The sequence below is a fragment of the Dipodomys spectabilis genome, unplaced genomic scaffold (genome assembly GCF_019054845.1).
Source record: "Dipodomys spectabilis isolate Male_0828 unplaced genomic scaffold, ASM1905484v1 ptg000098l, whole genome shotgun sequence".
NCBI classification, from domain to species: Eukaryota; Metazoa; Chordata; class Mammalia; order Rodentia; family Heteromyidae; genus Dipodomys; species Dipodomys spectabilis.
In genome coordinates, this window is record NW_024870775.1 from 9,825,857 (window position 1) to 9,837,939 (window position 12,083).

At 48.1% G+C, this 12,083-nt stretch overlaps 1 protein-coding gene across 1 annotated transcript in view; it reads right to left on the bottom strand.

Annotated features, from left to right (window-relative positions):
* The window catches only part of Sdk1 (sidekick cell adhesion molecule 1), an 836,641-nt gene that overhangs the window by 24,516 nt on the left and 800,042 nt on the right, over positions 1–12,083 (bottom strand). The window contains exon 41 of the mRNA XM_042686840.1: positions 2,399–2,563. Coding sequence (XP_042542774.1) covers positions 2,399–2,563 — 165 coding nt within the window. The remainder of the gene's footprint in view (positions 1–2,398; positions 2,564–12,083) is intronic.

Consider the following 12,083-nt stretch of genomic DNA (forward strand, 5'->3'; position numbering starts at 1 on the left):
CCCTGAGCTCTTCAGCTCAAGGTGAATACGCTACCACTTGAGCCACAGCTCCACTTCCGGTCTTCTGGAGGTTAATTGGAGATAGGAGTCTCAGGGACTTTCCTGCCTGGGCTGGCTTTGAACCTTAATCCTCAAGAGCTCAGCTTTCTGAGTAGCTGGGATTATAGGTGTGAGCCACCGGCTGGCTAGTTTGCTTTTCAGATAGGATCTTAAGCTTTGGTTTGAGCGGGTCTCAGATTGCAGTCTTCCTATCTCTGCTTCCCAGTAGCTGGGATTATAAGCATGTACTACCCTTGAGGTCCTGGGATCCCATCTCGCCCTGCTGTCACCTGTGGGCACTCCCCAGTTCTGTCAGCTGTCTACCTGTGAGCTTCCTCTATCTGACTGGAGCCCTGGCTTCCAGGCAGGACTGTGCTTTATGTATTTTGCGCCTTTAGAAAAACGGAGTTGAGAAAGGGTTTCGTGTAAAAGCTGCTTTGGCAAAAGCAGACTCTTCCTTCGCTTTTCTTCTCTTTAGTAAGAACAGAAAAATGGGAAATAGCTTCTCAGTGGGTGCCCAGTAGCCCTGGGGCCCCCTCTGTGCTTTTCAGGTGCTTCTCTGTGGGAGACCTGGCTCTGGCATGGGAGGGGGCCCTCCACCACAGAGCCTCTCACAGGAAAGCCCAGGGCTGCCTCCAGTGGCCCAAACCACAGAAAGCGCATCTACCTGGTGTTAACCATCTCACTGGATGGATAAAGAAAGTGGGAAATTGGCTTTGGATAATGTTACACCACAGGGTTCTTAGGTGATGATAGTATTTTGAATCTAGAAGATAGAAGCGGGTTTTTAGGCTGTGTCTTCCATACGTCATCTAAGAAGGCTGACACATCCCAGCTTACCCCCCCCCCCCCCACCTTCTGCCCACAGGGCATAGAAGCAGGTCCGGCTGTGGACCTGGCCTGTGGGCTGCTCACTGTGGGAAAGGACCCCCATGGTATAGCTGGCATCTTGAGGCTAGGCCAGTGGGTGATGGTGGAGGCTGGGCAGCTCTGGATGCAAGATCTCAGAGACATGCCAAGACACGACGCCCAGGAAGGGACTGGGCACAACCACTGAGCCACTCTGCCATCAGCTGTGCCTGTGGACTTAGTCACGTGGCTCTGGAATGGCTTTGCGTGACTTTTCCATACAGAACTAATAAAGTGATTCATCAACCAGTGATCTGGGAGATGGGTGCTGGGGGCTCCTGACCCTGCTCTGTGCCATTTGGGGCACATTTAAATTAAAAAAATAAGCAAATGAGTATTGCTATCATTATTTCAAATTCTTTTCTTTTTTTAAAACGTTTTTAAACCCCTCTGATGAACGGAGGGGTTATAGTTTCAGGTAAAGAGTATATTCCTTTTTGGACAATGTTACCCTAATTATTTTCTTTTGCTCTCTCCCTCACTCCTACCCTCTCCCCTTCTTTTCTTCCTTCCCTCTCTCCCTCTCTCTTTTTTCTCTCTCCTTCCCCTTCCTTTCTTTCTCTCTTCCTCCCTCCCTCTTCTTTTTTTTCTCTCTCCCTCTCCTTCCTCCCATTCTTCCTCCTCTCTCTCTCTCTTTCCCGTCTCCCTTGGTACTGGGGCTAGAACTGGCACTGTCCCTGAGCTTTTTCACGCAAGGCTGGTGCTGTCTCACCTGAGCCACGGCTCCACTTCTGGCTTTTTGATGTTTAATTGGAGAGTCTCATAGACTTTCCTGCCTGGGCTGGCTTTGAACTTGATCTTCAGATCTCAAGCTCCTGAGTAGCCAGAATGACAGGCATGAGCCACTGGAGCTCAGCTTTATTTTTCCTAATTTTCATTTATTACAAACTCACTGGACTCTGCTCACTGTCTTCTCAAAGGGGTAATGCTGGCCTCACACTGTTCCCACTCACTCTGGCATATGTCTCAGACTTCATAAAAAATGAAGATCTACAGTAAAAAAAATCACAAGGTGGCCGGGACTCTCAACCTGCCTGTAAGGTGTCATCACAGGTGACACTGGGGGTGGCTCTGAAGTCTGAGTTCTTCTTGGCACTGGCCACACCACAGAGACCCCCTAACCACACTCTCTGTGTCGCTTCCCTAGCAGCTTGAGACTGGGGAGTGCCTGGCCAAAATTTAGCACTGCCCTCTCCTCTCACTGATGCACTGATATATGATGTACGTGTGTATGTATGTATGTGTATGTATGTATGTACGTGTGTATGGGTGGATGGATGAGTAGATGGATGGGTAGATGGATGGATGGGTGGGTGGATGGATGAATGGATGGATGGGTGGATGGGTGGATGGATGGATGAGCAGATGGTAGATGCATGGGTCTAATTACCCCTTCTTCCTGTGGAAAAAAAGAGGCTGTTCCTCTCTAGTGCCCTGGAAGGGCCCCTACCTGACACTGCTGTGGAAGGGCTGCTGGGCTCCCCATAGCCGGCCTTGTTCACAGCCACCACCCGAAACTCGTAGGTCACCCCTTGCCGCAGCTTGTCCAGGCCAACGGTGTAGGAAGTGGTGCTCCGGGGAATGTCCTTCACAAACATGTCCCACAAACCTTCATCTGCAAAGGGAAGCACATTGGAGGTCAGGCTGGTTCTCCTCCCAGATACCAGCCCTGCTACCTGGAGCTTGCGTCCTTGTTCAATTTTTTTTTTTTTTTTTGTTGGTCATGGAGCTTGAACTCTGGGCCTGGGCGCTGTCCCTCAGCTCTTCAGCTCAAGACTAGCGCTCTACCACTTGAGCTACAGCACCACTTGTGGTTTTCTGGTGGTTTATTGGAGATAAGATTTTCAGGGACTTTCCTGCCGGGGCTGGCTTTGAACCTCGATCCTCAGATCTCAGCCTCCTGAGTAGCTAGGATTACAGGTGTGAGCCATCGGTGCCGGCGGAAACAATTTTAAGTGTTCATGGATCGACAAACTAAAACATGGAGTATGTCCACAAGGGAATATGACATAGGCTTATAAAGAAAGGACTTTTTTTTTTGTTGTTGGTCGTGGGGCTTGAACTCTGGGTGCTGTCCCTCAGCTCAAGGGGAGCACTCTACCACTTGAATCACAATGCCACTTCCGGTTTTCCAATTATTATTTGGAGATAACAGTCTCACGGAGTTTCCTGCCCGGGGCTGGCTTTGAACTGTGATCCTCAGATCTCAGCCTCCTGAGTAGCTGGGATTACAGGCACGAGCCACCAGTGCCTGGCAAGAAAGGACATTTTGACCTTTTTGACATGTCAAACACAGCAGGGATGAGCCCTGAAGACTCCAAGCACTAAGGAAATTAAACCTGACACAAAAGGCCACACACTGGGAGACTCTCTTAGATGAGGTCCCTAGAGCAAACAAGTAATAAGATCATCAACATAACAACAAAACTAAAGACTTCACAACACCCTGGCTGTGGATCAGACAGAATATGGAGGTACACAGCCCTGGTACAGGGCTTACTCTGCTCATGACCTGTGTGACCTCAGGCAGAGTCCTGAACCTCTCTGGGCCTCATCTGCAGCACAATGTTAACAATGCATCTATACTGTAGGTTTGCTTTGAGGATTAAACACGTCTTTTGTTTACATAGTGCTTACAGCAGTGTTTCACACATAGTAAGCACAACACGAGTGTTTGTAAAATCAAGTATAAATTTGCTCCCTGAGGAGGCTGTTTGCTAAAAGGTAGGCTCTGAGCCCAAAGTGTTCATTTGAAGTAGCAATCCTTCACAAATTATATTTTCTTTTATAGTCGCAGGTACGTGATACTTTGAAAAGCAGGAGACGTGGGGAGGAAGAGCTATCTGAATATGCATGAGCATGTGCTGACAGCTTTATGGGGCCTGAAGGCAACGTGAGCCTCAGATCCCACACCTCAGTGTGAGCACAGGGACAGGTAAGTCTACCATAAACGGGAGGAAATGTGCCTGGGTGGAAGACACTATTTGCAAAGGACTTAAGAGTTCACCCCAGTGGAAGTCCTTATAGGCACAGGTTAATGAAGGAGTAGATGTGAGTGATTTTAAAGGCACAGGCAGATAAATGAAGTCAAAATATTTACACTTACAGTCAGTTCTCATCAAGACACCCATCACAGGATTAACGTCAAAGTGGCAAGTCATAACTTAAAAGTGCTTTTCTTCCCCCTACCTAAACTATTAAGGTTCACACACAGACTGGTTGTTGAAGTGGTATATATCTTCGTATGTGAATTTTGCATAAGGACATTGGGAGCAGGCTGGCGTGCCCCTTTACTTCTCTTCCTCCATGGGGGTCACATCTGTATTCATGTAAGGCTCTTGAATTTTTTCTTTTTTTGGTTGGGGGCGGGGCTTGAACTCTGGGCCTGGACACTGTCCCTCAGCTCTTCAGCTCAAGTCGAGTGTTCTACCACTTGAGCCACAGCGCCACTTCTGGTTTTCTAGTAGTTAATTGGAGATAAGAGTCTCACCGAGGGCTGAGAAGGTGGCTCAGTGGTAGAGCGCTTGCCTTGCATGCCTGAGGCCCTGGGTTCGATTCCTCAGCACCACATAAGCAGAAAAAAAAAGCCGGAAGTGGTGCTATGGCTCAAGTGGTAGAGCACTAGCCTTGAGCTGAAGAGCTGAGGGACAGCACCCATGCTCAGAGTTCAGGCCCCATGACTGGACCCAAAAAAAAAAAAGAGTCTCACCGACTTTCTTGCCTGAGCTTGCTTTGAACCCTGATCCTCAGATCTCAACCTCCTGAGTAGTTAGGATTACAGACATGACCCACTGGTGCCTGGAAAGGCTCTTGAATTTTGTAAGAGTTCAATAAATATCACTCTCCTTCCCTCCACCCTCTTTCCCTTCCTCCCTCCCTTTTTCCCATTCATTCATCCATCCACTGTGCGTGTGTGTGTGTGTGTGTGTGTGTGTGTGTGTGTGTGTGTATGCACATGCGTGCACATGTGCTCCTACTAGGGCTTGACCTAAGGGCCTGGGCAGTGTTCCTTAGCTTTTTTGCTGAAGCCTGGTGTTCTACTACTTGAATTTCAGCTCCATTTCCAGTTTTTTGTTGGTTAATTGGAGATAAGAGTCTTAGGACTTTCTTGCCCAGGCTAGCTTTGAAACATGAGTAGCTAGGATGACTGGCCTGAGTCACTAGTGCCCAGCCCATCCATCCATTGACTTATCCACCCACCCACTTACCCACCCATTCATTTATCCATCCACTTATCCACTCATCTACTCATTGCTTACCCATCCACACATCTATTATCTACCTACCCATCCATTCACACACCAATCTTTACATTCCATGGCCTCTCTCAGGGCCTCAGTAAGCAATGACCACTATCATTTTATTTAGTGCTTATTAAAATTGAACAAGTCATTGTTTCAAGGGCTTTTAATGTTGAAGCAATTATGGACTGTTACTTTCCTTCTTAAAAAAGGTGATTTAATGCTGGATGCTGGTGGCCCACACCTGTATCCTAGCTACTTGGGAGGATTGCAGTATGAAGCCAGCTCAAACAGGAAAGTCCCCACGAGACTCTTATCTCCAATTGACCATTCAAAAACTGGAAGTAGTGCTGTGGCTCAAAGTGGTATAGTGCTAACTTTGAGCAAAAAAGAGCTCAGGGACAGTGCCCATGACCTGAGTTCAAGCCCCCAAACTGGCAAAAATAAAAATAATAAAAAAGAGAATTTAATGCTGTAAAAGCCTAAAGACAAAAATACCGACTTGCAAAAAAAAAAAATACTGATTTGCAAACTGGGTATTGTTTAAATCCACTGAAATGAGGAACCCAGAATCTAGAGCTCTGGGCACTCTGTATGAGCTCTTCAGTCTGCATTACTGCTTCTGTAATACTTTCCTGCCAAGGGTGGGGGAGGGGTGGGGGTGGGGAATGGGGGGGGTGGGGGTTGGCTGCTCCTCTTTCCTTCACCATCCCCTGAAGGCCATACTTTATTTTAAGCACCCTGTCACAGTTCCAGGAACTGGGTGCTTTTTTTTTTTTTTTTTTTTTAAAAAAAAAACATTTTGAAATATTGATATAGAATCCTAACACTGAACGATTTATTTGGCAATCCATTCGCACTCAAAAATGGGAGGGCAAAGTCATACCAAGATCATTTCGTTCTGAGTTAACAGGAGAAAATTCACATTTTTATTCTGCTTAATTCTGGCTTCCCCAAATTAGCATATTCAGCATTTTATACTCCAGTTGTGACTCACTGGGCTATTTATCCATAGCAATATTTACACCACAATTGCAAGTGGGTAAGGGGGGAAAAAGGCCTGGCAGCCGCCAGAGTATGCGCTCTGTTTCTCAACTGTGGATTGTTTTTCTCATTTGTATTATGCTGTTAAATATCTCAATAAATCAATGAGGGAGAAAAGTATCTATACAAATTAGCAGGAAAAATAACATTACAGAACTATTAGCAATAATGAGATTTGTGCAACTGATTTTCCATGCGCCAGGAAGATTCCCCAGCGCCTGGATCTTCCGTCTCAGTCAGCACTGGGGAGGACAACAGGACAACTGTGTCCTTCCACAAGAGAAAACCGCATCCTTAGCACTCAGCGCTGGTGGGGTGGTCAGGAGACTCCGCTCCACTGAGATGCTGGGGAGCACAGCCTTCCTCCTCTGCTCCGCTTGCCACTGCATCACCATCCTGAGAAAGCCAGGAATTGGCTAAAAGAGCACAGTTGCTGCTCTGCAGAGCCAGATCCCTGGGTGAAGCCTGGGTGGCTGACCTTCTGATGATCCATCCTTTGGTGATTGATCCTTGCTGACTGCTCTCTGGATAGTTGATTGCTGGGTAACTGATCCATGAATGTCTGATCCTCAGGTGACAGACCCTGGATGGATGACTGATTCCTGAGTGACTTATCCTAGATATCAGATCCATGGATAATCTCTGGATGATCCCTGGGTGATTGATCCATGAATAATTGATCTTCAGGTCACAGATCTCTGAATGATTGCCCTAAGTGACTGATCCTGGGTGATTGATTCCTGATGATCGCTGGATGATTGATCCCCTAGGTGATTGATCCATGAATGATTGATCCTCAGGTCACAGATCTCTGAATGACTGTCCTAAGGGACCATCCTGGATGATTGATTCCTGAGTGATTGTTTTCAGGCTGACTGATCTCTGGATAACTGATCCCTTGGTGGTCGATCCTCTGATAACTATCCTTAGATGACCAATCCCTACATGACTGATCCCCAGGTGATTGATCTCTGATGACTGACTCCTGAGTGACTGATCCTGGATGACAGATCCCTGAATGATCTTTAGGTAATCCCTGGCTGTTTGATTCCCTACATGATTGGTTCTTGGCTAGCTGATTCCTGGGTGACTGATCCTCTGGATGACTGATTGATTCCTGGTGTCTGTCTCTAAACTTCCTGGACTGAGGTCCACCCCCAGGCTGGACTAGTGTCCTATCAATGTGCTGGAAAGTCAGGAGGTCCGTACAATGTACAATGAGCTCCAGTTTCATCCCTCCCTTCCTGGCTGTGGAAAGGAGTGCTTTCCCAGACTTCCATTACGGAGACGCTGTCCGGAGAAATCCCACCAGAGATCTTCAGAAAGCTGGGGAGCCACGGAAATGAAGACTTTGCAAATATTCCTCAGTGAGTGCCACTGCTGCTGCAGCCTTGGGAGGGAGGCGGGTTAGGAGTGAAGCCATTTAAACACAGACATCTCTTCTGGTATAAACAGGCTTTGCTATTGGAGAGCGGTCTGGTTGGCAGTGGACAGAATGAGTCAGCTTTCCTGTGTCATGCCAGCGTCTCCCTGCCCTGACAGGAGAGGCGCAGCTGCTCACAGGCGCTGTCCTGACAAGCCCCAAGTCATAATCACCTCCTTCCTGAACTGAGCTCAGAGCAGCAGGTCTGGGGGGAGGCCAGGTATCGCTGGATGAATCCCCCCAACACCCAGGACTGAGCTGCAGGTATCAGGGCAAACGCCATGCCAATACAAAAGTTTGATTTCACGGATAATTAAACAGGGTCTCCATGCTGAATGAAACTGTCATTCAGTGCCCGAGATTTCTGGTTCCGCTAACTCACACAACCAACAACCTGACTGTCAGCCTGGAGCTCTGAGCAAATGGAAGGCTGTCAGCTGTTTATTTCTTAAATGCTGCTATTTCTCTTTGTATAAATGGCCAAGCTAGGCGAGGAATTTAAGTGGAACAGGCGAAGCTTAACCACAAGAACTAAATGCAGCTGCTAATAAAAATGCCTTCTATCTGGTTCTCGTTCAAGGTAAGCGACAGCCTGCAATGCAAGTCATCATACAGAGGCAGCAGGTGAAGGGGACCCATCCCAGAGAGGAGTGGGTCCCACAGGCTGACAAAGGCCACAGACATGGCCTCAAGAAAAACAAGAGGCCAGCAAGGGCAGAGGCCCGAGGCAGAGCGTTGGCTGTGGTTCACCTGCCATAGCTGTTGACTTGGGACCTTCTGCAAATATTAAGACTTCAGTGGTGTGTGTGTGTGTGTGTGTGTGTGTGTGTGTGTGTGTATGTGTGCATGTGAGGGGGGTGGGAAATAGGATTTTTGTTCTTCTTTTTTGGGGGAGGAGGGGGTCATGAGGCTTGAACTCTGGGCCTGGGCGCTGTCCCTGAGCTCTTTAGCTCAAGGCTACCACTCTACCACTGAGACACGGCGCCACATCTGGTTGTTTATGTTGGTTAATTGAAGATAAGAGTCTCAAGGACTTAACTGCCCAGGCTGGTTTTGAACTGTGATCCTCAGATCTTAGCCTCCTGAGTAGCTAGGATTACAGGTGTGAGCCACCGGCACCTGGCTTTATTCTTTTCTCTTTTTGGAAAGACAGTCTCACCATAGACCCCAGTCTGGGCTCAAACTCTTGCTTCTCTTGCTTCTGCCTCCTGAGTACTGAGATTATAGGTATGCACTACCATGCTTGCTTCAAAAATACTGATTTCCCTCCTACTTCCATTGAAAACTCCGAATGCCAAAGATTGGCAATGAACAGAACAAATGGGAGGGACCAGACACACTCCCAGGAGAACTGGCAACAGACAGGCCCAATCCCTCACTTGGAGGCTTAGCAGCATCATCTGTGAAAAAAGCAGTGCAATGTTCTCCTGCCTTGCATGCGTCCTAAATATGTATTTCATGGTTGCTTTGGAGAGGAAAGTATATTTATAGTTCCTTTAGTGCCATTCCAGTCTATTGTGTAAATATGTAAATTAGGCTCTGTGATCTACACAGTAAAATGCCTCAGAAGCATTTGTGTAAATAAATCACCCTCATCTACCCACTGCATAGCCGCAATTGCCTTTGGGAGAGCTTTGGCGACAGGGCTGTGGAAGGACTTGCAGATAGCCAGAGAAAGGAGAGCCCGGGCTGGCTATCCTGGTTGAAATCAATGGCCATATGTTTGGCCACATCCAGTGACCTCTGTCTCCAGGAACAAGACAGCTCTGTGTCTTGACTGGATCCTTGTTTCATTAGCTACTGCTTAGGTTTATGGCCCCGGGATATGGCAGCCAGGGGGAGCTCTTCAACAGATTCTACAGGGGTTAAAATGATGACAGGCACCAAAGAGGGAGAGGTCACCCTGGATGCCTGAGCTCCAGCTCAAGGGCCATGTCTTGTAGCTGGACAGCACTGGTGTGTGCACCGTCTCTGGAAGGCCAGGTGAAGGTTTGTCTGGAAGGGGTGGTGCTAGGTCAAGCAGAAGATGTGGATCATGGGGTCTCAACTCCATGTGACTCTGTGTCTGAGCACCACACCCTGCGCACCCACAGGGGACTTGGCGCAGTACCCCGTGGGTATTATTCTTCCTGACAACCTGGGCTCCTAACACCCTCCATAAGCCACTCCCCCGCCTGTGGATTGTCTTGCCAGAGAGCTTCAGTGGAGAAAATGAGAAGTTACAGCATTTAATGTTCTGTGTAATGAGGCCTGAAATAGATGACAGCTGAGATCCAGAGCCCCCAGGGCCCAGCAAGGTGTTTAAATATTGACAATCCATAAAAAGCCCATGCATTCCGCTGTGTGCTGCTGCTGACCCAAGCCACAAGGGTGGGGGGTATCTTCCTCGACTTGGTATGGAAAGCCTTGGGGCCGGCAGACTGCTGGGGTTCAGCTCATGAGGGAAGAAGAGAAAGCACTGGCAGTTGCCTTCTCATGTCCAGTGATACACTGGACATAAAACCAGCAATGCCACTGAGGAAGATGAACATCTTTGGGGTTAGCATCTTTTCATGCCTGGGCCCCTTAGGGGTCAATTTCCACATGCTGGGCCACTCTACTGAGAGCAGGAGGCCAGGGAGAGGCCCCAAGAGCATGCCAATTAGCCTTCTCCTCCAGGCTGTCCTGGTGATGCCCTTCTTGCAGGCCTAGGAATGGAGACCTTACCCATCTTGGGAAGCCGGGAGCTGAGTCCATAGGCCTTTGGTGCTGAGGTCAGGCAGTGTGTCTGGCTGGTGACATCATATGTTGGTGACCTTGACTGAATAGGGTGAGTCCACTCACGGTTCTTGATTCTAGAACTTCTCTTTGGAATCACGGTACAGTCCCAATCTTTGTAAGAAGGGGTATGAAAGATTCCCCTAAGGGTAACTGTCCACGACAACATCACTAGCAGGAGGGGACTCCGGTGAGGCACAGGGCACGCCCTCTGGAGCTTCACAGGCATAGCCCTGGAGAGTTTTCAGGTGTCATCTTGGAGATGGCAGTTGGGTAGAAAGAAGCCATTTGGCACGTTTGACAGCACTGCCCAGCACAAGCTGCTTAACCTGTTCTTGGCACCATGGACTCCTCTGGCAATTAGCTGATTCTCAAGGACTCAAGGACACCTTCTCAGAAGGGTCTACTTGTGTGTGTGTGTGTGTGTGTGTGTGTACTTTAGCATTTTCATTCAAGGCTGGCACTCTACCTCTTGAGCTGGTTAATTGGAGATAAAAGTCTCAAGGACTTCTCATCATGTTCCTTTGTTTCTAATTATTTCAGATTTTTTTTTTTTTGGGTCCGGTCGTGGAGCCTGAACTCTGGGCCTGGGGGCTGTCCCTCAGCTCTTCAGCTCAAGGCTAGGGCTCTACCACTTGAGCCACAGTGCTACTTCCGGCTTTTTTCTTTTTGCTTATGTGGTGCTGAGAAATCGAACCCAGGGCCTCAGGAATGCAAGGCAAGCACTCTACCACTGAGCCACCTTCCCAGCCCTCTTAAGGACTTCTCTATTTGGGCTGGCTTCCAATGATGATCCTCAGATCTCAGCTTCCTAAAGTAGCTAGGATTATAAGTGTGAGCCACTAGCTCCCAGCTCAGAAGGGTTTTTGATGCATAAAGTAAAACTGAGAAGGAAACCCACTCCATTGAGATGCTTCTATAATCCAGGGTGCGTGGAAACATCTGGTGACCTCGGTCTCCTGGTAAAGCTAGAGGTATGCACCATGTGATTTCCTCTGAGCTCCACACAGGTTTGTGGAAGACAGCTGACACAGGCAGCCTATGACCACTGTTGTCCTTGGAGCAAATAAGAAGTCTATACTTCTTCATGAACTCACCAGATAAGAAGGTCTAGAAAGTAGGGTGTCCATGGCTCACGCCTATAATCCTAGCTACTCAGGAGGCTGAGATCTGAGGATCCTGGTTCAAAGCCAGCCAGGGCAGAAAAGTCTATGAAACTTTCATCTCCAATAAACCACCAGAAAACCAGAAGTGGCGGTATCACTCAAGTGATAGAGTGCTCACTTTTTGCTGAAGAGCTGAGAGACAGCGCCCAGGCCCAGAGTTCAAGCCCCACAAAAAAAAGAAAAGTTCTGGAATGTTTAATAATGAACCATTGTTTCAAAGCTGTGGTGAGTAGACATGACATTGAGAATTATCTGTAGGATGAATTATCTGTAGGATGTTGTCTACTGATGACATCCCAGGAAGTTTCTCATCCTCCATGATGGGTAGAGTTACAGCTGCCCCAAGCTGCAATTTCCTGTGTGGAAGTCCTGACCACCTCTGCCTCACAATGACCTAGTTGGGGATAGGGCTGTTAAAGGGACTTATGGCCGGAGATACACACACAAAGAGAAGGCCATGTGAAATAATAATAGACAGGTAGCCAGGCATGGTAGCTTAAGGCT